General features: G+C 41.8%; 1 protein-coding gene across 1 annotated transcript in view; it reads left to right on the top strand.

The window, feature by feature from the left end:
• Positions 1-318: 318 nt before the first annotated feature.
• Positions 319-27,913, top strand: part of MRPS18A (mitochondrial ribosomal protein S18A) — a 47,208-nt gene continuing 19,613 nt past the window's right edge. The window contains exons 1-5 of the mRNA XM_060244542.1: positions 319-470; positions 4,028-4,059; positions 9,970-10,074; positions 19,266-19,389; positions 20,828-20,891. Coding sequence (XP_060100525.1) covers positions 368-470; positions 4,028-4,059; positions 9,970-10,074; positions 19,266-19,389; positions 20,828-20,891 — 428 coding nt within the window. The 5' untranslated portion in view covers positions 319-367. The remainder of the gene's footprint in view (positions 471-4,027; positions 4,060-9,969; positions 10,075-19,265; positions 19,390-20,827; positions 20,892-27,913) is intronic.

Below are 27,913 nucleotides of genomic sequence, written 5' to 3'. Positions count from 1 at the left end.
GCCACTATAACCCTATAAATCAAAACTCAGCCTGTGGGGCTAGAGTGGCGTAGCGGTGAGAGTTTCAAACTAGAAATTGGGAAATGTCAAATTCCAACTGGTGACATGGAGGCTTGCTAGGTGACTTTGGGCACCTCACACACACGTTCAGACTAGCCTACCTCACAGAGTTGTTTTGGAGAATAAAATGCAGGAAAGGAGAACGATCTAGGAAACAATCTTATCTATCAAACCTAAAACTATTTCCAGGGCTAGCAACGAAGATGGCCTCAACCACACTCCATCACCTCTTTCCCGCCTCAGGAAGGGAGGGCGGGAGCACCAAAGGGCAGCGAATGCGACCCGGAAGCGGAAGCGGCCGAGTTCTATGATGGCTGCACATCAGTCGCTACTTTCTAGTTGCAGACGGCTGGTGGCTGGTTTCTTGTGGGGCGGCTGGGCTAAGGCTCCGTCCCGCGGGCTTCGGCAGGGTGAGTGCTACGGTTGATTTTTTTCCCTTTTCCCCGCAGTCCATAAATACGTCGCTTGTGAGGAGGATGCGGGGGGGGGGGGGTAGAGACGAGGGCGAGAAGTAATGGGAGAACTTCAGTCATCTCTACTTGTTCTGAACCTTGCAAGCCTCGTTGGCTGCTCTCAAGACGGAGGATAGAAGCAGCTTTCTTTCTTTTTTTGCGTTTTCCAAGGGGCGGTGTCGGAATTGACAGCAGTCGGCGAGAAGAGACTGCGAGCGCGGGGTTCGTCTGTTACAGCAAACCTTCGTGGCATCTTAATTTATTGTGGCGTTTTATATATAGCGGATTAAGGCCCAATTCAGCATTGGCAGGTAGCCATTGAGGGATCTCAGGAGATGTTGCTTGGCGACTTTTTTCATGCACTCTTCCTTTGTGTGAAAATATATTGTTTGTTACAGTTTAGACATTAAATTATTAGCTGATTATCAGATCAAGGTAGCAATGGTAAATAGATTTACTATGGAGTATGCCTCACTGAACCTGGGATTGGGTTTGCATGTACTTGTGTAGCCTAATAGTTTGTTAGCAAGTGTTACTAGAAAGCCTGGCAGCTTTCTAGCAGCAACCCCAGGCTTGTAGGTTTACCCCTCACATTTAATGCAGTTTTTCTGCTGGTGGAGGAATCTCCATTACCCATAAGCAATGTTTACTTGCATGTACAAATTGAAAGAGGAGAGTGAAAAGGAAGCTCTGCTGCTACAAAGGTAACTATTGCATGGAGAAGGGGATACATGACCAAACTTTCCTTTCTCTCTGGTTTGGGCAACAACAAAATGGCAGGGACTGAAAACATCCTTAAGCAGCAACATGAGTGAGGAAATGTACTGAAGACTTATTTATGGAATTTATATTCTGCCTTTCTGCTCCTACAAGGGCCACCAAGGCTGCTAACAAATAAAATAACATTTTAAAACCAGCCCCTCAACACACAAAAGTACACATCATTAAAACAATTATGAACAGACCTAAAATGCATACAGAGACATAAAAACAACAATTGGAACAGGCAGTAAGGAATGCTAAAGAAAAAAAAGTCTTCATCCAGTTGCAGAAGATTGCAACAGAAGGGGACAGGTGACAGTGGGAAGAGAATTCCAAAATTTTTGTACACAATCATTCTAGAAATTGCCACCATATGTACTAAACAGCCCTGAATGTTCATATAGTGGCATAACGACAAGTGCAAAGTGGCCGGTCTTCATTCTTGTACATATATGAGAATTCTTGCAATGTTGGTAGGTTAAGTGTGGGGTTATCAGTGCTTGAAATAAAAATTCTACTTCCTGGGTGAAATCTAGAGTGGGCCTGGAGGTAAAGTTTCTGGTGTCCAGATATGTCCTGGAGATCTCCCAGAATTATAACATTTCCAGGTGCACAGATCAGTTCCCAAGGAGGAAAAGGCTAATTTGGAGTGTGAATTTTATGGGATGATAACCTGCTGCGGTCCCTCCCCACTCCAGACTCCACCCCCAAATCTGGCATTTCCCAACGCAGAGCTAATAAACCTACCTGGAGACAAAGCCCAGGATTGGTGAAAGATTTAGGATGGCATTATCAAAGCTGAGGTGTATTTACCTTAGGTGTACACCTAGAAAGAATAGGGAGGGGGCTAAGCTGAAATGCTGTTTCTCCCCCCACCCACCGCAGCTGGCCCAAAACAAGAAAGAACTCCATCTGTTTTGTTTCTGGTTGGTAGGCAACCCTACCAGCCAGATGTTTCTGGAAAGCTGACAAGCAGGGCTTAAAGGTGACAGCCCTTCACCATTGTTTGCTCCACGATCTATTATTCCAGGCCTTGAGTAATTTTCTTTGGCTTTACAAGCCACCAGTTTTAGGAGCTAGGCTTATTTTCAGATGTCAAGATTTTATAATGACCATACTTTCTAGCTATGGCTACTGTAAAATCTAATCTTCAGAGTTTCTTGTCACTTTTTTTAAAAAGCTGTAACAAAAGTGTGGCGTATAAATAAATAAATATGGGGTAATCCTGGTTGGCATCACAGCAGAAAGTTAATCTCTGTGCCTCACCTAAATAAAGTTTCTGCTTCTAAGCACCAACGGACACTTAGAATAAATGATTGCTAGAAAATATCAGGCACCATGGCATCTGGGATTTGTCAAGCTCTGTATTTTAAAGAGGTATACTGTCTTTGAGCATGGAGGTATCATAGGTATACCTAACAGCTGCATCACAGACAGGTGACAATGTATTGCTTATTGAAGAATAAGAATTGCAGATTTATACCCAACCCTTCTCTCTGAATCAGAGACTCAGAGCGGCTTACAATCTCCTTTATCTTCTCCCCCCACAACAGAAGTGGATGGGGCTGAGAGTGCTCTCACAGCAGCTGTCCTTTCAAGAACAACCTCTGCTAGAGTTATGATTGACCCAAGGCCATTCCAGCAGGTGCAAGCGGGGGAGTGGGGAACCAGTTCTCCCAGATAAGAGTCCGCACACTTAACCACTACACCAAACTGCTTGATATTTGAGAAAAGCTAGGATTCCTGCCATGCAACTATCCAAAGTTCAGTACCCTGCAAGGGGTTGAAATAGCAACCTAGTATGGGGTTGCTTTCTGTTGATAGCACAAGGGATGTTTTTCTGAGAATTAATCTTATGAATTTCTAGGGAAATGCAAGGAACAGTGTATTTCTCATTGTATTTCTCATACAAGGAACAGTGTATTTCTCATTCCCCTACCCGTAGGAATCCCTTTGAAGTATACCTTATATGCAATGTATCTACTGTACGGCCTTTAGTCTTTTCAAGCCTTGGCTTAGGCCACAAGTATCCAGTATCAATAAAATAGTTTCTTTGTACCTACATCGACTCATCATTGAATCTGCAGACTTGCCATTGGGGTTTCCAAGGCCACAGTCTTCTTACCAACCTCTAAAAGCAATACCTTTGCCACCATTCTGGTACCAACCTCTTGTTAGGATGCTTAGTTGTGCTCAGGCCTCAGATTCAGCAGGAGCTCACATGAGCACAGCTGCTGAACCTTTCTGAGGGTTCCCCCTCTTCCTCCCCACCTACCTTGTCCATCAAATAGTAGGTTCAGCTTAATAACAATCCCAGGATTAGGAGAGCAGGCAGCCAGCCAACCACCAGGGGCTTTGCTATGCCCCCAGCAGCCCTCTGGAGAAACCCATGCCACCCTTTCTCCACTTATGTGATTTTGGGCGGCGGGTAGCTTGCTGGCCTTTTGACTGGGCGGCCCAGGAGATCCCCAAGCAAGTGAGGCCTGCTTGGGCTGGCTGAATCTCTAGCCAGCCGAAGCAGGACTCGCTCACCCAGGGTTCTCCTTTCTTGCATCAGATTATTTTTGGCTGGAGGGGTGGCATATGCTAATGAGCTCAACCACTTATTTTTCTACAAAACATCCCCTGGTTGTGCTCATCTTTTTACAGCATCCCTCCTAATGCTTCACAGGAGCAGTTTTGTTACTGGATATGTATACTTGGATTTGAAATCTCTCTAACTTCTATTTTTCCCCCCTTTTTTACCTCTACAGTCATAGAAACTACCGAAGGGAGCACCACTGTTGTAAGTACATTTATCCATGATTTGTAGTTTCTTCCGCTTGGGCCTTACTCCTTCCATGATAATACTAGGATTCAAAAACAACCAATGAAGTCGATAACCAATAAACATTCATTGTGACATGTAGTAATGGTCTCACTAACATGATTGCTTTAAAAGGGATTGGGTGTATTCATGGAGGATAGGTCTGTTAGTATTTCAGTGAATAACCAGGACGCAGCATGAGGGGAGGCCTTTATGTTCTGTTTGTGGCCCTATAAGGCAACTGGTGCTTGCCTAGATGAACTACTGATCTAATTCAGCAAGACACCTCTTATGTTCCCTTGTAAAGTGGAATCAATCTGTACAAAAATGAACGTGAATAGCCTCAAATAAATACCAGTGTATATTTAAGATACTTATGTTCGGGTACAGAGATTTGTCTGAAGAGGGCTTCCAAGTGATTTCTTGACTTGCTCTTGTTTGCATCCCATCCTAAAGTTCCCTGTATCCTTTATCTTAGTCCTGTTCCATCTCAGTAGGAGAAATGTGTAAAAGGTTGGAAATACCCACAATTCTGAAAAAGTGTGTAATATAAGAGCCCTGTTTGAAGACAATTTTGCAGTACAGCGTCTGCTGCAGCTATTAACATCATGGGTTTGGAATGGACCATGCTGCTGCAGGGCTCACACTATAAGCAAATGTGAGAAGGCAAAGCTATTCAAAGCTTTTATCTTCTTAAAAAATTGGTGCAGCTATGTTTATGGCTCAGATGTCTGTGGTTTTGTCATGAATGCCAAAAATTTAAGTCTGCACATGCTATAGTGTATAGTATTAGCCCTTGCCTGAATCAGAACACATGGCTGAAAAGGGGTATCACATGAAAACTGGAATTCCTACTTGTAAAATGGGAAAGATGGTACTGTAGACAGCCTCTTATTGCAGTCCTTAATATGTAACATCATTCCAGTGCTTCAGTCTGAGTTTTCACTTGTATTCCAGTTCTACTTCTGCTTCTGGCCCAAATTATCCTTACTGATTGATTATATTGCCAGAAATATAGAACCTATGGATTGCATTTATTAAATCTTATTCATTTGTTAGCTGGTTGGTAGTTTCAGGTATCCTTTCTCTAAAAGAAAGTGTCTGTTTCTTGGATTCAAGAATACAATAATTTTATTATCTGGGCTAAGTTTTCACAAGTTATTTAGAAAATTTATGTCCTGCTTTTCTGCTATAAAATGGCAAAAAAAGACAGCTCACAACATGAATTTCAACAATTGAAAACCATTATAAAACAGATTTTTACAGGCGAAAGGAACTAAAATGGTTCTCAATAATAAAAAGCAATACAATTTTAAAAGCAGCAGAGATTTTTTTTAAAAGTGACAGTTAATCCAAATCAGTAGTAGAATCTATAGAAGGTTTGGGAGATGAAAACACCAAGTGCCCAGTAAAATAAAACCCTGCTGCTACTCCCTTTTCTTTTGCCTCACACTTCCAACTGTCCAGCCACTATATCCTCTTCCTCTCATTGTCACCATCTTACCTCTGCTGCTGCTGCCATCTTGTTTTCTTTCCTACACCTGCATGCTGAGAAATTGTTTATTGGGTTTGCTAGGCAAGCCTTGTAATGGCAGCTGAGATCTTGCAGTACAGTATTGCAGTGTCACATTTTTCTCCTTTAATTTTTAGGGTCTTTCTGCAAGGCCTGGATTGTAGAAAATCTCTCCTGTCTATACCTGGCCTCGTTATACAGATTTTTTTTTTTTTATGCACTCTGAACCATGCTCAGGTTTAGATATATCAGTGTTATTGCCATATATACAGGTATCCTTGTAAGAATATGAATATCTTCGCTCTCATTAAGTGATGATGATTATTTTGTATTTTATTATATCTACAGAAATGAAAATTCTTACCTGCAGTTTGATGGCTAGGTATTTGTAGTCACAGGGAAAAGTGTATTTCCATGTTAAAAATATAACAAAGAGCAAGTAAAGTTGTACTTTATTATTATATTTTTCCAGAACAGCTTGTTTTGTTTCCCTAGCATTTTAACTCTCTAGTAGGAAAATAAATGAAGCCAAAATGTGAAAATAAAGGTAGATTTGCTTCCTAGACATTAACTTTGATTTTATTAATAACTCATGTTAAATTACAACTAAACATTTTAGCTCCAGGTGACATTAATATGTCTTTTTATATTGCTCTTGAATACTGATAAGCACTTATTAATTTTGTGTACTTGTGACCTAACTATATTCATTTTATAGTAGTAACTGCATTACACTAAATGGATACAAGATGGAATGTCTATCTCTCCCTATGAGTAAATCATTTCAAGATAGTCACCGCTTTGCATAAAACTGAATTTATTTGGGTGCTATTAAACATGCAGCTATGTACTTAAACTTAGAGGTAGAATAAGTAAAAACTACTTTTAAAACTATACCCATAATTATACAAAATGACAAAAACAAGGAGAAAATATCCAAAGATGCTATGTAAGATTGGCTTTGGTTTTACTTAGAAGATGGCATGGCATTCTTTATGAGTCACATTTTTTCAAGAGTTGGAAAGGAAATGATGAAAAAAATTCCCTCTAGAAAAGTTGTGAAAATAATACTTATTTAAAGAGATAAAGTTCAAAACATGTCAATCTATGTTTCTAAAAATAAAATGTCCTCTTTGGGCTAGATCACATGGATCCCAAAAAGGGATGATCCACTGGCATGTTTTTAAAAAGAATTGAAGAATTGAGGAAGACTGTGTGAAAATAATAGGAAATGGTAGACAAACATCATTTATGCAACTGTCTTCATTTCTGGATTATTGGACAAAATATTTTCAAAGAGGCTTTTAAGCAAAGGGTAATGATGAATCCACACCAAAAACTTGTTAATTGTTTGTCTACCAACTAAAATAGGCATCTTCCTGTCATAAGTCCTACAGGAACATAGCAAAGATGAAATGATACATACCATTTAGAACTTTACATGTTATGAACACCACCATATGATAACATAAATAACTTTTAGTCATCATATATTCTCCATGCTTGACACCTGTAGGATCTAATTTCAAGGTCCTTTACAACCATGGTACTTGAGATCTTTTTTTTTAATTTATATCCTGATTTGCTCCCCAGTGGGGATCCAATGCAGATACCAGTACAACAAAGCAGCACTACTGGATATGCCCAGGACTTAAGTACCTTAGAGCAGAGAAGAAACAAACTTGGCCAGATCTTACTTGGTTGCTGGTAGCTAGCCAGCAGGATCTTCTCCAGTTCTTCCCATGCCATTAGAAATACCATATAAGGCATGCACTGTGGCATCTCTTCCAAAGTTCTGTTAGGAAAACTATTAAGCAATACAGGCTCGAAACAGACATTATTTGGCAGTCTATTAGTACCATTCTTGCGATCCTCTGCAAATTATATTTCACTAGATACTTAAACCCTGTTTTTTCTCACAGTGGGGACTCAAAGAAGCTGAAAAACATAATACTTGTCTACTTAATTTTCACAACATCCTTGTTAGTGGATTAGGCTGAAAGAATAACAGGCCAAGCAAGCTAGTGAATTTCTGTGGCAGACCTTATTTTACCAGAACCTAGTCTGACTTTCTAACCACACCACTATGCTGACCCTAACAGTATTTGCATAATCTAATCTAAATTCCCTGAACTCATGTGCTGTCCATCTCTCCATTGTACACAATCCTGTTTATACAAAGTCTCCCCTCCCTTTTGTCCATACGTTTTATGTTAAGAATATCTGCTGTAAGGTTTTGCCCAGATACTATCATAGAACTCCTTGAGTATATGCAGAAGAAGGTTTATTGACAGATCACTTAGCAACCATTATCAGCATTTGTTCATAAGACTGTCTCACCAGACTGATGTAGACTGGCAGCCCCCTAGCAATTATACCTTACAAAATAACAGCTCCCCTTTTTCTCACACTGGCCAAATTCATTTGAATTAATTGATATAAAGTTCTTTCTCAGCCTCAGAGTGACTTCCCATCAAGGTCACATTCCACATACTCTTCCCTTTTCAGTTGGTCCATATCAGCATTACCCAGAGAGACCAGATAAGCATTGTCTTCCCGTGCTCCCCTTCCACTGGCAGGCCTGGAACATCCCACTACACATAGCACTCTAAATGTCTACAGGAATCAATGGGTGTTAGTATTTGCGAATACAATTACAGCATGGGGTTAGTACACTATATAGGTACAAATGCATTGGCATAATAATCGGTCATTAATGAGCAAGGATAGTAACACCAGCAAAAAAATACCATCTCCAGCTATACCTGTTAGGGATTCGTTCCTGACAGGCAAGGCTGAAGAGGACTTTCTGTAAGAGCATATCCGTTACAGACATTAGATAGTCTTGCCAGTAAAAATGGTGCAGTATTGTGTGAAATTTCCTGGGCTCATAATTTTTCTACCTTTGGACAGTTGCCTGTGTTAAGACTGCAGTCTTATTCTCTCCCCCCCCCCCATCTTAATGTTCAGTGCAGACAAGCTCTGAATGCACTGTCTAGTCCTGTATGGCAGCAGTCCCCAAACTTTTTGGCACCAGGGACCGGTTTTGTGAAAAACAGTTTTTCCACAGACCGGGGAAGGGGGATGGTTTCGGGATGATACAATTGTGCACTTTATTTCTAAAGTATTTGGTGTGGTGGTTAAGTGTGCGGACTCTTATCTGGGAGAACCGGGTTTGATTTCCCATTCCTCCACTTGCAGCTGCTGGGAATGGCCTTGGGTCAGCCATAGCTCTCGCAGGAGTTGTCCTTGAAAGAGCAGCTTCTGGGGAGAGCTCTCTCAGCCCCACCTCACAGGGTGCCTGTTGTGGGGGAGGAAGGTAAAGGAGATTGTGAGCTGCTCTGAGACTCTGAAATTCAGAGTGAAGGGCAGGATATAAATCCAAGTAACAATAATAATTATTATTACTACTACTACTACATTGTGATATGTAATGAAATAATTATACAATTCACGGCCCGGTTGCTAACAGGCCACCAACCAGGACCGGTCCACGGACTAGGGCTTGGGGACCCCTGCTGTATGGAATTACTCCAGTATGTCCATTAATTTCAGTGGGCTTAGACTAGAGTAACTTTGCGTAAGACGGTACCTATTAGTTCATAGCAGGACTCTTTCAATGAAAGGACTTAAAGAGAGAAACTATAGCTGATAGTTAAATGATTCTGTAGTTGATAATAACCAGCAAGAGGAATATGCTAACATTTGTAGTTGTCAGAGCTACTGGTCTAATTAGTTTTCTCTAGCCTTGTTTTAACCCAAAGATTTTGACATCATCGAATATACCAAATAAGAGCATGTTCTTGTTTAATCCCCCTTTAAAGAAAGAAAACATACAAAGTTGATAAATGTATTTTGTCAGATATATAAAGTTGTTGAAATACCTTCTTGTGCAAAATGCTATCAATCCTATCACTTCAGGCTGTTTAAAGCTTCTTTGAACTAAATTCAAGGAATGTATGCTACAGGGAGCCATCCTAATCTGTTACAGAAAAACTGTTTCAGTTATGATAAATGAGAGATACTTTCCTCTCCCAGAACAGTTAATGAAAAGAGCCAGCTCCATTCTTCAACACATGAACCCAGGTCTGTTGATATTTCCAAAGGAGTAGTCCTGAAATAATGCCTTGTTATTCATGACTAATAATCTTGAACCTGTTTGCAAGAACCATTTATAGGAGATAAAAAGGTTAATTTGTTGTTCTTGTCCTCAGATGCCCACTTGATTGCTATCAATATGGTGTAAACTCTCAGGTTTTTCATATTTTAATTTGTATAATGATATATTTGCTACAGATGGGGCATTTGTCCAGAATGTATCCGGAAGTCTGGACTCCTGATTCTTTCCTCATCAATATCTTCTGTTTGGTTCCTAGATTGAAGGCAAAATTTTAGATGATGTGGAAGCCCAAGTTCCTCCAAATCCTTCTGGTCAGTGTCCAATTTGTCGCTGGAACCTGAAGCACAAATACACGTATGAGGTAAGTTCAAGCTGAGGTCTTTAAAAAAGATACTTTCATCCTCAAGAGTCAACTGATTTGCATTTTCAAAACTTAAGTTACACCAAACATGCAACTACTAGGTGTTATTACTTGCTGTTCTCTCACTCTCCTGGTATTCTCCTCTTTCACAGTATATAGTTCTAAATACTCTGGGCCTTCAGGCAATATACGTTTTTAAACTGAAAATGTAAATTATGGTTTTATATATTTTATTTGTTTAATTGTGTAGATACTGTGAGCCGCCCTGAGTCTGCTTGCGGAGAGGGCGGGATATAAATCAAATGTAATAAATAAATAAATAAATATCTTGCTTGCCAGAAATGCCAGGAAAGAGTGTGTTCGTAACCTGTATCAAAATTTTACAGTTGACTCACTCTGTTTCCCTGCAGTTACTTTTCCAAATAGTGGTTTGGGGTTTGCACATGCCTCTTCCTTGGCCCTGCATACGTGCCCCTTTTTATGATTGGCAGGGCCAACATCAGGGCATCTGGCACCCGAGGCGAAGCCCTGCCACCTCAAGGTGAAGCCCTGCCACCTGCACCCTTCTTCCCTTGTCCCTGGTGAGGGCAAGCGCTATGGCAGCAGTGCGGTGCCTCAGACTGCACGTGCCGCCCGGCTGCTGTAGCTTCTGGAAGAAACAGCAGCCAGACAGCACATGCACTGTGAGGTGCAGGCACTGTGCCACCACCATAGTGCTTGCTTATTGCCCTTGCCAAAGAGGTAAAGAGGGGGGAGGGCCCAAATCAATGCCCCCCAGGCCATACCCTAGGCAGCCAACTAGGGCTGACTAATGGACAGATCAGCCCTGATGGTTGGAGTCTGTGCAGTTTCATGTATGAAAGTGACTTACATTTCACGCAATAGTTCTCTATGTGATCTCTAGCATATAAAAATCCATAATCACCAGTGACAGCTGTGCACATCTAGGCACTTGACTGAAGGAATCTGATTTGTCTCTGCAATGGCTTGCACAGAAAGAAAGGCTATATAGATCTCAGAGGCTCCGCATAGATTCTAGTTAGGGCTTTCAATCAAAAAAAAATTCGGTAATATCCAGATCTGGATATATTTGGTAATACATTTTTCAGTATTCCAGATATTTCCGAATAGTAGTATCCGGATATATCCTAATATACTGAGATATCCGGATATATTCGGCTCCATTACACCTTATGGGCCATTGAAGTCAATGGCAACATAGGGTATATTGGAAGCTGCCTGGAGGGGAGGGAGTTTGGGGGAGAGCCCCCAAAATTGCCGCGGAGCTTCAGGGGTTCTCCCCCAAGGAACCTCAGAGTCCAAAAAAGATTGGACCAGGGGGTCCCATTCTAGGGGCACCCAAGGAGGGTGCCCCTATCCCACCATTATGCTGTATGGGCCATTGAAGTCAATGGCACAACATAGGGCATAATGGAAGCCGCCTGGAGGGGAGGGAGTTTGGGGGAGAGCCCCAGAACTGTAGTGGAGCTTCAGGGGACTCTCCCCCAAAGAACCCCCAAGTCCCAAAATATTTGGACCAGGGGGTCCCATTCCAGGGGCACCCAAAGAGGGTGCCCCCATCCCACCATTATACCCTATGGGCCATTGAAGTCAATGGCACAACATAGGGCATAATGGAAGCCCCCTGGAGGGGAGGGGGTTTGGGGGAGAGCCCCCAAAATGGCAGGGCAGCTGCAAGCGATTCTCTCCCAAAGTAAGGCTGTACCTTACTGTGGGCACCCAAAAGGCTTTACAAGGCATATACATCCCCAACACAACCAGAAAAACAATAAAACACAACCAGCAGTTCGACATGCCAGGTCACCACCCGGCCTGGCCAGACATGTCTCAGGCTCTGGAGAGGAACAGCCAAGCAAAGGCCAAGCACCCAGAAACCAGAAGCAGTCCAAACCACACACATACACCCCAACACAACCAGGAAAAACAGTAAAACACCACCAGCAGTTCAACAGGTCAGTAAGCCACCACAGCCCGGCCAAGGGAAGACAGAGGAAGAAATCAGACCCCACACAACCAGGCCAACCAAAGCCTGGCATAATTTTTAACAGGCAACTCCAAAAAACAACAAAAAATTAACAGGCAATTCCAAAACATTTTTAAGATTCCCAGAAAAGATTAGAAAAATAACACAGATTAAATTAAACACTTTAAGCCAGGTCATGCCAGAGCCACCGCCCCCCCCCCAAGCAACCCAGCCCCCAACAGAAAACCAACCACCCAAAGCAGGAAGAAAACTAAAGGTTTTCAAAAAGTTAATAATAAACCTGCTTCTAATCTGAACAGAAATCCCCCCCATAAACACACGAAAAGGGAGTCATTTTACCAGATGAAGATCCTCCTGGCTAGCCAGAAACACCACCAGCTAAGGCCAGGCCACAGAGAGCAGAGCACAGTGAAGGGCACAGAAGCTCACTCACAGTCTCTCTATGGTAAGCTGGCAACACAGCAGCAACTTTCTTGCTGGAGCACACAACAGCCCTGAGCCATTTGCAAAATCCATGTTTGTGATTGGATCAGGGGCCTCCTTCCTCCTCCCCCTTACCCCAGCCAGAGGCAGGAAAAGCCAAGGGAACGGCAAGAAAGGCAATCACAGACTGCCTTTTGCTTTGCTCCATTGCTCTCTATGGACAACAGGGCTTTACCAAAAATTTCCAAATATCACTGATATTATCCGGAATTCAACTATTCGGAATTCCAGAAATAGGCACAGATGTCTATCCGGAATTCCCTAATTCTGAATTTTACCAAAAAGGCAGTTTTCGGTAAATATTTGTTAAACCCTATACCGAATTGACAGCCCTAATTCTAGTCACCGTTCTGTTTTCATACATGGGTAAGAGAAAATTGCACATCAAAGTCTCATGTCTTTCTGCTTGCTTGCAGAAGTGTATTAACCTTAATGTAAGGAGTGAAATGATGCCGTCTTAAGCTGTAATATCCTTTTAAGCCATTGACACTAGCAGGACTTTACTGCTAGTGTCTAGCATGAGACTGTTTCCTTGTTGACTTAGAACAGTACAAATAACTTTTTGCTAAGTTTATGTATCTTAGTCTGTGGAAAAGCAATTTATGTCTTCATATTCTGAAAATGTAAGGAATTTGTACTTGTTGCAAAAATTACTTCAAGAAGCCTCTTTAGTTAGGTACATATTATATCCTGTAAATTTGGATAGCTCCAGAGCCATTCAGTGTGGTAGTTGTTTATAGTATGAACTGGCTTTCAAGGGAGCATAGAGAGGAAAGGTGAGCAAGAATAGAAAATTTGGACACATGAAGCTGCCTTATACTAGAAGAAGAAGAAGATATTGGATTTATATCCCGCCCTCCACTCCAAAGAGTCTCAGAGCGGCTCACAATCTCCTTTACCTTCCTCCCCCACAACAGACACCCTGTGAGGTGGGTGGGGCTAAGAGAGCTCTTACAGCAGCTGCCCTTTCAAGGACAACCTCTGCCAGGGCTATGGCTGACCCAAGGCCATTCCAGCAGGTGCAAGTGGAGGAGTGGGGAATCAAACCCGGTTCTCCCAGATAAGAGTCCACACACTTAACCACTACACCAAACTGGCTCTACTAAACCAGTCAGTACAGTGCATTCAGATTGGCATCCAGTCTCCAGATTCTTATGTGATATGAAAGATCTCTGCCTAACTAATTATAACTGGAGATGACAGGGATTGAACCCAGGACCTCATGCACACCCAGCAGTTGCTCTACCATTGAGCCACAGCCCCTGCCCTCTAAATTTTAGAAGAGACTTAAAATGCAACAAGGAAGGCAACAGCTAAGCTGCATATGCTGTATGTAAAGGTTAATAGTTCTTCTGAAAAGGTTAATGTGAATAATAAGCATTGACTTCTAGGTAGCCATTTTCATAAGAGTTATCCAAAGCCTGAAACAGAAGGCAGGAAAAAAAAGAAATTCTGTATTGAAGATGGAAAGGAAGAGAGCCAGACAAGGACACATTATTAAAGATAAGGCAACTAAAACAGTGGAATAAGTCAGTGCCAATGGGATTAATAGGCTAGAGCTAGAAATGCATCTGGAGGAAAGTAAATGGCTTGTGAGACAGCAGACACTCTAAAGTTGAGGGGGAGAATAAGAAAAATAAGGAGTTAGGTGGGAAAAAGCTGTAAATAATTTAGTAGTGACATTCTGGTGAATGAGCTCTCAAGAAAGCAAGTAAGGAAATGCTTGAGACATAGAATTAATCAGTGGGCCTGTATCACATGTATCCCAAGAGTGTTAGTTAAGCTACTGCTCCACTAACATGTTTTTAAAAATGCTTGGAGAATTGAGGAGTGTAGGAGAATATTGGAAAATGGCAGACAAAGCACCATATATTTAGAAAGTGACTGTGACATTTGCCACATGTTAAGCATTACTTGATTATAAAATAATGTACATCTGAAGCAAGAATGTTGAGCAGTCATGGCATGATTAAAATGTGTAAGCCTAGCTGGGATTACTTCTTATGACTTCTCTAGAATGGTATAACCTTGTTGGTCAGACCATTGGTCCAGCAAGTCTGGCACCCTGTTTGCCTCAGTGGTAGACCATATGCTTTAGAACAGATTCCTCAACATGGCCCCTTCCAATATCTTTTCTGGGGCTCACTAGATGTGTTTAGAAAGTGGGCAGGATCAGATTGGACTTTTCCCAGTGTGGCTTCACATTAGTCCTTGGAGAACTGATCAGCTATGCAGAATTTTCAAAATGTTACTTTGGCAGCAGCTTTGCTGCATAACTGAAGGTGAGCTGTGTATATGCAAGGCAATATTTTAAATAATATGTTAAACAGTGCTATTGCTTGAAATGTTGAAGATTAACTATTATGCACTCCAGGACATTTTATGGTTGGCTCTGCTTCCTGCAGCAGTTGTTTTGTGATTGGGCCAAACACTCTGTGTCAGAGTTCAGAAGGTTCAGAAAAGTTTGGGGACCTCTGCTAGAGGAGGTAGAAGAAGAGATTGGATTTATACCCTGCTCTTCACTCAGAGTCTCAGAGCAGTTTACAATCTCCTTTCCCTTCCCCTCCTCACAACAAACACCTTGTGAGGTAGGTGTGGCTTAGAGAGCCCTTTCGAGAACTGCTTTGAGAGAACAGATGTGAGAGAACTTGTGGCTGACCTGAGCTGCATATGGAGGAGTGGGTCCATAAGCAGGAGCCAAAAAACAAAACCTTCATCTGTTGTTGACTCATAGCAACTGGTAGTTTATCTTTGAACATGGCATTTCCTGCTTAATAGCCCACTGATGGACCTAAACTAATTTCATTTTAAAGCCACCTACTCTGGTTGCTGTCACTACATTCTATGCCAGTGAGTTCTACAAGGGAATTATACATTGGGTCCTGAATCTGCTGCCCATGAATTACATTGTGTGCTATTGAGTTCCAGTATCCTGAAAGGAAGAAAATACTCTCCACTTTCTCCGCACCACACATAATTTTATAAAGCTATCATATATTCCCATCATTTTTTCTAAACTGTGGTGCCTATTTTGATAATTGTTGTTGCTCATTTCTGTACCTTTTCCTCTGCTACAAAGATCTGTGCAGATGTGTTGTGATACTATTTTAATCACATTTTCCTAATACTTTCTGTCTAAAATTTGCGTCTTTTATTACTCATTGAACTTTCACCTTTGAAGATTTTTGTAAGGACTATGTATGCAAAGTACATTAAATGCTATACATGGCCAGTTTGGTGTAGTGGTTAAGTGTGCAGACTCTTATCTGGGAGAACCAAGTTTGATTCCCCACTCCTCCACTTGCACCTGCTGGAATGGCCTTGGGTCAGCCATAGCTATTGCAGAACTTGTCCTTGAAAGGACAGCTGCTGTGAAAGCCCTCTCAGCCCCACCCACCTCACAGTGTGTCTGTTGTGGGGGGAGACCTAGGAGATTGTAAGCCGCTCTGAGTCTTTCATTCAGGGAGAAGGGTGGGGTATAAATCTGCAATTCTTCTTCTTCTATATGATTGGCTATATATTACTTGTAAGTTTGTTATAAACATTTACCTGTTCTCTATTACAAATAAGAAAACAAGTTATTTCTTTGGGCACTTGAAATGCAAGTTAGGGTGTAGAATTCCTGGATGTCAAGAGTACTCTGAATTGGTTGCTTGAAGTACGAGATGAGTGCACGGAGAAGCATCAGCTCTTACGCAGCCCAAAGCATGGCTAGAGGCATTGCATGATCAAGAGTAAGCTGACTGTGGAAACAGAACCTCACTCTAACTCTGCAATAACTTTTCAGTCAAATCATTAGGCTTGTCAGTTCTCCAGGTGAACTCAGGTGCTGGGTCTTCCCATGATTTCAGCTACCCTCCGATTCCAAGGAATGTCCTGTTTACATTTAATGCTGTTTACCCTGCAGAAGAAATCAAATACTTTTTGGAGGTGAAGGTATAAAACGTATCTCCCCTTGCTTTGAATATGATCAGTTTGACCAAGCAGTAAATGTCATCTCATTTTGGCAGTACAGAGTGGAGAAAGAACTGCAGTTTTTGTTTATTAGTCCTGGATTAATTCAATTCATGTTTTCATCAGATTGTACAGATTACAGGGTTGAGAATCTGGGTTCAGCCTCTCCCAGGAGTTGTCCAGTGATTAAAGCAAAGCTCTGGTTGCAGTTTTGGCTATCCACTAGCACACAATGTTAATTTCATGGAACATGACAGCAGTGTGCAACTCTGCCAAAATACTCCTCTCCTTTAACCCTTTTACCTTCTTGTTTGTTTCTCCCAGTGCTTTGAAACCTGGCTCTGTCTAACTGCACTGTCCCTGTGGTTCTGATGCATCTGTATGATTATGATGGGAGAATCCCTAGCCTGTTGAACTTTGGACCTTTCAGAGGTTGCTGTAACCTTTTGTTAACAAGCAGTACTTTTCAGCCAAATGGCTTGGAGTACAATTTGCAGGGCTAAAATGGGTGGAATGTAAGTGATTTCTGTTATAAAATGACATTTATAAGCAAGAAGTCAGTGTTTGCTTCTGGTGTTCAGTCAAAGAGAAACTGAATTGAGCCTTCTTGGTTCACCATAAGGAAGTGAATCTTCTCTTTCTTTTCCTGAGCAAGAAAAATGACTTTTTTTCTGATATGGCATAGAGTTGATACGACAAGGAAAGTTTTTCCAGAGTTTCCTACATTTAGATCTCTGCTGGATTCTTCTTGACCTGAGCACTCTGACATTTGCCATTGCCTTGTATCTCTTCCCAAACCTTTAAAGTTATGAAGTATCATTAGCCAAATTGATGTACATATATCTGGGCCATAATATGCAAAGGCTTGTACAGACCACAGTGTGTATTTTGAGCACCTATGGACACCTATATACTTGGGATCTTGGCCTCTGTATACCAAGGTCCAGACTTGGATAAACACTCAGAAAAACAAGGAGAGAAGACTTGTAAACAAATGAGGTTTTTACTTTAGGTTCAGAAAAAGAGATCAAATTAATCTACACAATATAGAAAAAGAAGTAATAAAAATTACCAAATGAAAAAAGCTATAGAGCAATGGCATCTTAAGCTTTGGGATCTATTCCTACTTCACAAATTAGCCTATAACACGTATGATTATTCAACAGATTGCTACGAATGGAGAGTGATATCTACCTGGTTCCCCTTAGTCACATACCTAATGGATCATGGTATCTTACCCAGTAACTTGTACTACCGGAATCTGATTTATTTCTGAGTGGAGGTTTGGGAGGGGGGCGGGTAGAGGGAATAGATGATTCAGGCAGTTATAGTGTGTATCTTAATTCTTAAATCTAATTCTACAGTTGTATAGTAGTATATAGCATTAAAATGATGTATCATTTTTGGTTCTTTTCTGTTTTTTTGAATTTCTGGAATGCCTTACTCTATCAATAAACTCTGATTTAATTTTTTTTTAAACTATGCAGTAAATAATACATAAAAAAACCTTTCCCTAGAAAACTTGTTGTCTACCTCAAGGGAAAATAAACATATAAAAGCAAATGAGATAGACAAACCTGTCCTGAAGAGAAGCTGGGGAGGGAGTAGTTTGTCCTGCAGGGAAGAAGCTCCTTTGGCAGATGAAATTGACCAGGTTGGGGAGGGAAGCATAGTGGCAGGTTTGTGGAGTGGAGAGTTGAGACTGGAGAGATGAGGGGCAACAGAAAGCTTGGGATTTAACTGGAGAAGTCCGAAACTGAGGCTGAGGGCTAACTTTTTATGCCTTGTTGCCTAGGATGAGAACAGGAAGTGGTGTTGATGTTGGAATGTGGGGATAATAAAAATGTAATATTTGGGGGATGGGCTAGCCTCAAAAAAAAATCCTTTGTCTATATCGTTTGAGTGTGGTCGTCCAGCTTCTCTCTAAGCAAAGAATTTGACTCCAGATTATTAAATGCGGTGACTCAAGACTCTTGCTAAATGATTTTGAACCAGACGTTGAGGAAACTGATATCACTTCATCAAGGCCATCCATCCTATTAAGAATTCACGGAACAGTGAAGTAGTTACTAAATGTGGTATCTAAGATTCTTTCTAAATGACTATCGGGCTTTGAAAAGTTGGTATCACTGGATCATCAATTTTATTGAATAAATTAAATTAACAAGTTCTAATTGGGTTTTAAATACGTGTGCAATTAATTGTTACTGTTTTGAATTGTATTGCTATTTTCTTCATTAGTGGGTCAATCAAACCACTATTCAGAATAATGCTTTTGGTAGAGATGCATATATGGAACCAAAAGGTGGAGGTCAGAACAAGTTTGGAATTGCTCTCAGATGAAGTGTAGAGGTCTTTCTTCTCTTGTCTCTTCCCAGCATATGCAAAACATTTTATTCCTGGAAGGCATTTGACTGTTGAGACGTTCTGCAAAGTAATTTGCTATGTTTATTTTATAATTTTCCCTTTACAGAGTTTCTTGCACTATCACAATTAAGCTAGCAACTCATCTTTCATAGTGATTGTTCTTTAATGTGTCACTCTTATAATTCCTCAGTGTGCTGGAAGAAATGGTTCTATAGCCCCGTAAAAGATGATATATTGTGTTGTAGGAATTGTATGTGTGAAAATATTCAAGACAGCTTTTCTTCTACTTGTCAGATTCCAGTTGCAAAGATAATTAAAAGGTACTAAATCATTAGCCTATGTTCTGAAGTTTATTTGTTTTCTTTTCTCTTTGCTTCCAAAGGATGTGTTACTTCTAAGTCAATTCATACGAAGTGATGGAGGTATGCTGCCTCGGAGGATCACAGGCCTTTGCTTCAAAGAGCACATGAAAATTGCTATCTGTGTGCAAATGGCTCATCGAGCAGGTAACTCGTTTTAATTGAATCCTGTGTAGTAGGATTTCTTTGGATAGCCATCCATGATTTGCAGCAGCAACCATTGTAATAGTAGAGCGAAGACAGTCACCTTGTAGCTTTCTTTCTCAAAAATTACAAAAAGAGAGAGCAAAAGGTCTCAGCCACCAGGTTAGCTTAGAATTGTGGAGGTTTGCATTTACAAAAGATTCAGTATTGACAGTGCATCTCTGTCCCCTGGAGGAAAATGTAATTAGAATGGTTAACCAGTGGCATGTCACATTGTAGATTGTCCAAAATTTATAATATAGCTGAAAATTGCTGGCATTATGGGACTGGTATTTGATCATGCTTCTTTCTAACACCTTTGGTGGGAATGTCTTCATGAAAGCAGTTACTGGAAAATGATATTGATAGCATTGGATTTAGAATTCTTGCTCTCTAAAAGCGGTCATGTTACCCTATTTAGCAAAGGGTCTGTGTCATCTGCAAATATACCTTTATAACTGCTCACTTGTCTTTACAAAATGGTTAAGAACATAAGAGAAGCCATGTTGGATCAGGCCAATGGCCCATCCAGTCCAACACTCTGTGTCACACAGTGGCCAATATATGTGTGTGTGTGTGTATATACACACACATACACACACACCGTGGCTAAAGTTGAGAAAGTCTGCTTCCCCAAACAAAAGTGTAATGAAGTAGTAAACTAAAATATTTGTTTTGTATGATAAGGAGGGTAACTGTTTAAAAATGAAAACTGTAAAGAATGTTGAAATTTGATTTCAGATTATTCAGAAGACAGTGAAAATGAAAATAGTAGAATGTGACAGTACAAGGATCACCAGGAGAAACTCCATGGCAGAGAGGGGATTTTGATCTGCTTGTCTCAGGTCTCAGTCCTACACTCTAACTCTGGGGTGTCAAACTCATTTGTTATGAGGGGCAGATTTGACATAAATGAGACCTTGTTGGGCCAGGCCAGGCCATGTTGGGCCATGTGTGTACCTATTTAAGATTAGGTAGCAGAGATAAAAACTTTTTAAAGGACACAGACAAACGCGACTAAAGGTTTGTTTGTTTTTTTAACCTTAAAGCATGCTTAAAACATTAGCGCCTGTTGGTCTTAAAGGTGCTTTCTTTGTATCTCTCCCATGGGATCTAGGGAACTGGGCAAAAGAAGCTCTGGCTCTTTCCCTCCCTCCACAGGGGACCAGGAGGGGGAGGAGCCACAACCAATAGAGAAAATCAAGGTTTTGCTCTGTAGCTCCTGTGCAATTGAGCAAGCCTTGCAAAGCAAGCTGAGATGCAGAAGGAAGCAAGAGAGAGGGTGAAGGAAGCAGACAAGAGCCAGTTGCTTATTAGGACATTCAACTTGGACAGCAGTCTCACATGCACTTCAAAATAAATCCCATTGTTGTTTCAAGTACTCTTTCTCTGTTCTTTTCAGGTTTACTACCAAATCATAGGCCTCCACTTCCAGAAGGAGTTTTTCCTAGGAAGAAACTCAACAGGTCAGTTGTTTCTGTCTTGAAAGTAGAATCATTCTGTTTCAGAATTGAAATGTGTCAAGGGAAGACAACATATTTGTCAAAAAACCAAATCTTGCATTCTGACATTTTTCAAGCTGGGAGTCAAACCTTTCTGGGCCTGGCAAGGGTGTAAGCAGGGTTTATGTCCAATTAGTAATTCACCAATATGTGTTTAAGACTCAGGAGTGTCCAAGCAATTATACTGATGAAGTTGTTGAAAGGAAAACTGGTGCTGGGAGTTGGTTGCTGCTACAGTCCTAAATTGCCCAGATGCAAATGAATTTGTCCTAGAGGATGTAGCATCTAGGAAGCAGAGATGAGAAGGAGGGAACCTCAGAGCTGGGCTGGCATAAATTTTACAAATTCTGCAGTAAAGGATGTATCTCCATTGTCTGTACTTTATTTAAAACATTTATTTATTTAGTCCAGGTTATGTTCTTCATAGTAAGTTTGGCTGTATTCTTAACACACACACCTTAATTCTCCTGGCCACTACCAAGAAGCCAAGTGTGATTTAAGGGAAATTGTGAACCATGAGATAGACATTATTAGATTTCTTGCCCTCTTTGTCCTGTTCCTCTTTACATACAGTTTGTAGTTCATTCTTGCCATCATTAGATTTCTTGCCCTCTTTGTCCTGTTCCTCTTTACATACAGTTTGTAGTTCATTTTTGGTTTTGCCCTTCCTACACAGCACTTTTCCACCCTCCCTGCTGAGCAGTCGCTTGCCCCTTAATGGGAAACTTAAACCCCCTGTTGCCTTTTTTGCTTTGCTCTGTGTTAAGAGGTGTTAATCCCCTATTTATGACCTTCGTCTTCTGTTTCCATGGGGATGTCAGAGCAGTTTATGAAGTTCATATTAGCAAGCTGTGGGGTTACTGAAGGCCACAGGCATGTTGCTTTGGAAATCAGAGGCTTCAGGTTTCAGGCTAAGATTCTTCTTGCAGTGTAGGTCTGTTCTTCCATAGTGATTTTCCTAAGAGACAGTTGTAGTTCATTCTCTCTAAAACGGAAATTGTGTGCAGAAATTGGGTCAATGTATTTTTTTCCCAAAAAATATATTTGACGCAAGTTTGGGACTCTGAAAGGGGAATTCCTGTTCAATTTTTGCTGTCTAAAAATCAAATCCTATCTGGGAGTCTCACACAGTGATTTATTAACTCTAGAGTGACACATCACAGCTGTGAAATAATGCCTGTTAGAGTCAGATGAAGTGATCAACTCCAGTCCATTCTGTGGAGCAGAATGGAGCTTTGAGCCAGGAAATTTTATTTTGACAATCTTTTTTACGGTGCTTCAGAACTCTAAAAGTAGTGTTGCTGTCTTCAGTTCATCCCATGTTCTTGCTTTGGTTTGCTTTTTCTACCTTCCAGAAAGCTGAGGGATGTAGAAGTTGGAGCAGTGTCTGAGAGGGTGTTGCTGGGATAAGGGAGGGACAGGGATTGATCTGGCAGCATGGCCAGTGAGGAAAGGAGTATGGAGGGAGGCTTTGATAGTGTGGAAAGGTTTGATCTTGGAAGCTAAGCAGGGTATTGGTCCTGCTTCATACTTGGATGGGAGATCACCAAGGAAGTCCAGGGTTGCCACACCGAAGTAGGCAATGGCAAACCAGCTCTGTTCATCTCTTGCCTTGAAACCATATAGGGGTTGCCATGAGTCAGCTGCAGCTTGACAGCACTTTGCTCCATGTAAGTAGTGGGAAACAGGAGCTTAGAACTGAAGTACATTTAGGGCTTTTTTAGGAATGTTGCTGCAGATCATCAGGCTATTGTGTCTAATGGCTGGAGGTAGAAAGCTCTATGTTGTTGGAGTCTTGCCGTCTCTGAGCCACTGTAAGCAGCATTGAGGGGTTTGGCTAAGTGCCTACCCCCATCTGTGCCTCCCACATCGATCTCTGAAACAGCTAGTGATGCAGAGGATGGAAGACTTTTTTTAACCACTTCCTTCCTGCAACCCTGGGGGTTAGGTCATGACACTCTGTCCAAACTGCCATGTCCCATTCACCTCACAACAGCATCAAAAGAGGCAGTTGTGCTTAAACCACAGGCTATGGGCTTGAGTGTTTCAGTTCCCAGCTTTGTCACAGTCTTATTCAAATACATCCTTCCTTTGGTGCTTCACACTCCTGTCTGTAGTATTATGAACCCTAAATACTTAAGAAGGGTTGCTCTGATCTACTAATCAGGGAGGCCCTGAATACCTGGAGTGATGTATAATTAAATGCTAATGGCTGAATCCTCGGTATGAAATGAGTAGTTTGGATTGTGCTGTTCATCAAAAGTTTGACTGATTTTTCCAAAGCCTTTAATATGGATTTCTTCTTTCCTTCTAGCCATGGAATCTATTGTTCCTGGCTGCAATTACGTAGCAATTGGAGATTATTCAAGTTAGGGCAAACAAATAATGAGAGGGAAAATATGAGATTCTTGCTCTTTAGAGGCTTTGTATTTCTTTCTCTACAGCATGCTTGTGCCATCATGCACATGTGCACAAAGGTGTGTGCATACATACACCCTATCTGTTGCCTGTGGAGAGAGACATTCAAAAATCAGTGCCTTATTCCTGTGTTATTAAAATGTAACAGCATAATCTTCATCGTGGTCTCTGTGCAATCCCACACATGGGTTTTCCACCTGGAATAGAACCCAACCTCGGAGAATTCAAAGCTAGCCTAGGTGTTTATTTTGGCGCGCATTCCCTCTCGGTCTGGGGGATAGGCATCCACTGCGCATGCCTGGAGCAAGGGGGAAGCGTTCCACCAACCCAGTTTCTTCTTAACCGCCGTTCAGATTAGTCCTACCTCGTTGCGTCTCAACTTCGTTACTGCTTTCTTCAATACTTGACGACCTTCTCTTCTTCTACACTCCAACTGGTATCGTTATTATAAAAAAAAAACTTAAAACGACTTTTTAAAAGTGCACACAAACCGACGGACACTCTTTGTGCCTCTTTTGTTTGGGAGAAACCCACAGAACCAATACCTGTGTACATTGTAGCCAGTTTGGGAAATAGACCAGGAAAAATTGTGCAGCTAGACTCGAGCCATCTTTTAGAGTCCTCTTTGCGGCCTGTAATGTCCCATGCTTCTGGGTCTCAGACTTCGCCACGTCCCCTAACTTTGCAAAGGGACGTGGTCCAATCGGCAGCTTCCGTGGCATCGGCTCCCAGTAAGCATAAGTCCAGAAAACACTCCAAGAAATCTGACGACTCCAAGAAAAAACACCGCTTGGAATCGTCTTCCAAATGTCTCTCGGAGTTGATACCGTCGAAATCCACGAAGACTGATCATCACTCCTCGGACCCAAGACCCTCCAACCATACCATGGCTTCGACCTCGCATCCAGCGGCACCTACCTTAGTTTCGGTATCAATGGCACCGACTGTTCCTCCGGAACTCTTGACTCCCACCGATGTCATAACCGACGAGGTCATCCACATTCAATCTAGATCTCCATCCGTCCATCAATCCCTACCGGAAAACATCCTTGTCTCTGAGTCTTTGGAACCCTCGCCTCGACTTTGGGCTCATCGAGCCAATCTCCTGGGCGTCCACTCCTTCCATGAGGTGTTGGTACCCTGCACCTTCAAGGATTCGGCTGTCTCTCCGCTTCATCGAGAGTCTCCAACTCAACACTACACTGAACGGTCTCCAAGCTGACATAGGGATCGTTACTACTACCATAGCCCATCTCGTTCCAGATTGCCCTCCCCACGTCAGCACCGGCAATACTACACATCTTCTAAGTCACCATCCCACGAGCTCCATCAACCCCGGTACCATGAAGGATCCCACCAGCCCCGGTACCGTGAGGAAGTCTATCAACATAGATACAGTGAACCTCGGTACTATGAAGATACATACCGACCTCAGTACTGGTTGATTTGTTTTCAATTCCCTTCCTAATAATTCCCAGCATGGCGTTGGCCTTTTTCATTGCAATCGCACACTGTCTTGACATTTTCAGTGAGTTATCTACCACGACCCCAAGATCTCTCTCTTGGTCAGTCTCTGCAAGTTCACACCCCATCAACTTGTATTTGTAGCTGGGGATTTTTGGCCCCAATGTGCATTACTTTGACTTGGCCACATTGAACCTCATCTGGCACGTTGACGCCCACTCCTCCACTGCAAAGACTGCCCATTTATACTCACTCTCTGCTTCCTACTAATTAGCCAGTTTTTGATCCACAAGAGGACCTGTCCTTTTACTCCATGATTCTTGAGCTTACTAAGGAGCCTTTGAGGAGGAACTTTATCAAAAGCTTTCTGGAAGTCAAGGTAAACAACATCTGTTGGGTCTATTGGGTACCCAACATCTATTGGGTAAGACTGAGGTCAGAGAATTAGATTCCTTTCTAGAAAAGCTTTGGGTGGAAATAGAGGGCCTAAAAGGAAATTTAACTATGGGAGTTTGTTATCGCCCACCAAATCAAAGATAGAGGACGATTATAATATGATGGAAGGATTAAAGATAGCAGCTAAATGTAAAAACTGTGTCGTTATAGGTGATTTTAACTACCCGCAGATTGATTGGGTCAATATGTGTTCTGGTCGAGAGAAAGAGATTGAGTTTCTTGATGCTTTCAATGACTGTGCTATGGAGCAGATGGTCTCAGAACCTACCAGGGGTGGGGCGATCCTGGATTTGGTCCTAAGTAATGCCCAAGACTTGGTGAGAGATGTAAAAGTGATTGCGCCACTTGGGAGCAGTGACCATAATGTTATTGATTTCACCGTTTATGTAAATAGGGAGTTGCCCAAAAAGACCAGCACAACCACGTTTAACTTTAAAAGGGGTAAATTCTCTGAGATAAAGAGGCATGTGAGGAGGAAACTGAAAGGAAAGGTAAATATGGTCAAAACCCTTGGGGAAGCTTGGACACTATTTAAAACTATAATCCTAGAAGCTCAGATAAAATACATACCACAAGTTAGGAAAGGCACAAACAGGCATAAGAAAGGGCCTGCATGGTTAACAAACAAAGTAATGGAAGCTGTAAAAGGTAAGAAGGACTCCTTTAAGCGGTGGAAAACCAGTCCAAGTGAGATTAGTAAAAGGGAACACAGGCTGTGGCAAATCAAATGCAAGACTATGATCAGGCAGGCAAAAAAGGACTATGAGGAGCATATTGCAAAAAACATAAAGACCAACAATAAAAATTTCTTCAAATATATTAGAAGTAGGAAACCAGTCAGGGAGGCAGTGGGGCCCTTGGATGACCATGGGGTAAAAGGATTACTTAAGGAGGATAGGGAAATGACTGAGAAGCTGAATGCATTTTTTGCTTCCGTCTTCACTGTGGAAGATGAGAACTTTTTGCCCGCCCAGAACCACTAATTTTGGAAGGGGTGTTGAAAGACCTGAGTCAGATTGAGGTGACAAAAGAGGAGGTCCTACAACTGATAGACAAATTTAAAAACTAATAAGTCACCGGGTCCGGATGGCATACATCCGAGAGTTCTGAAAGAACTCAAAGTTGAACTTGTGGATCTTCTAACAAAAATCTGTAATCTTTCATTGAAATCTGCCTCCGTTCCTGAGGACTGGAAGGTAGCAAATGTCACCCCCATCTTTAAAAAGGGTTCCAGAGGAGATCCGGGAAATTACAGGCCAGTCAGTCTGACTTCAGTACCGAGAAAGTTGGTAGAAAGCATTATCAAGGACAGAATGAGTAGGCACATTGATGAACACGGGTTATTGAGGAAGACTCAGCATGGGTTCTGTAAGGGAAGATCTTGCCTCACTAACCTGTTACATTTCTTTGAGGGGGTGAACAAACATGTGGACAAAGGAGACCCAATAGATGTTGTTTACCTTGACTTCCAGAAAGCTTTTGATAAAGTTCCTCATCAAAGGCTCCTTAGAAAGCTTGAGAGTCATGGAGTAAAAGGACAGGTCCTCTTGTGGATCAAAAACTGACTAAGTAATAGGAAGCAGAGAGTGAGTATAAATGGGCAGTCTTCGCAGTGGAGGACGGTAAGCAGTGGGGTGCCGCAGGGCTCAGTACTGGGTCCCATGCTCTTTAACTTGTTCATAAATGATTTAGAGTTGGGAGTGAGCAGTGAAGTGGCCAAGTTTGCGGATGACGCTAAATTGTTCAGGGTGGTGAGAACCAGAGAGGATTGTGAGGAACTCCAAAGGGATCTGTTGAGGCTGGGTGAGTGGGCGTCAACGTGGCAGATGCGGTTCAATGTGGCCAAGTGCAAAGTAATGCACATTGGGGCCATGAATCCCAGCTACAAATACAAGTTGATGGGTTGTAAACTGGCAGAGACTGACCAAGAGAGAGATCTTGGGGTCGTGGTAGATAACTCACTGAAAATGTCAAGACAGTGTGAGTTTGCAATAAAAAAGGCCAATGCCATGCTGGGAATTATTAGGAAGGGAATTGAAAACAAATCAGCCAGTATCATAATGCCCCTGTATGATGGTACGGTCTCATTTGGAATACTGTGTGCAGTTCTGGTCGCCGCACCTCAAAAAGGATATTATATCATTGGAGAAAGTCCAGAAAAGGGCAACTAGAATGATTAAAGGGCTGGAACACTTTCCCTATGAAGAAAGGTTGAAACGCTTGAGACTCTTTAGCTTGGAGAAACGTCGACTGCGGGGTGACATGATAGAGGTTTACAAGATAATGCATGGGATGGAGAAAGTAGAGAAAAAAGTACTTTTCTCCCTTTCTCACAGTACAAGAACTCATGGGCATTCAATGAAATTGCTGAGCAGACAGGTTAAAACGGATAAAAGGAAGTACTTCTTCAGCCAAAGGGTGATTAACATGTGGAATTCACTGCCACAAGAGGTGGTGGCGGCCACAAGCATAACCACCTTCAAGAGGGGTTTAGATAAAAATATGGAGCAGAGGTCCATCAGTGGCTATTAGCCACAGTGTGTGTGTGTGTGTGTGTGTGTGTATAATTCTTTTGGCCACTGTGTGACACAGAGTGTTGGACTGGATGGGCCATTGGCCTGATCCAACATGGCTTCTCTTACGTTCTT

The sequence above is a fragment of the Heteronotia binoei genome, chromosome 1 (genome assembly GCF_032191835.1).
Source record: "Heteronotia binoei isolate CCM8104 ecotype False Entrance Well chromosome 1, APGP_CSIRO_Hbin_v1, whole genome shotgun sequence".
NCBI lineage: Eukaryota > Metazoa > Chordata > Lepidosauria > Squamata > Gekkonidae > Heteronotia > Heteronotia binoei.
The sequence above is the reverse complement of the archived record's forward strand: the minus strand, read 5'-3'. Positions and strand labels throughout refer to the sequence as shown.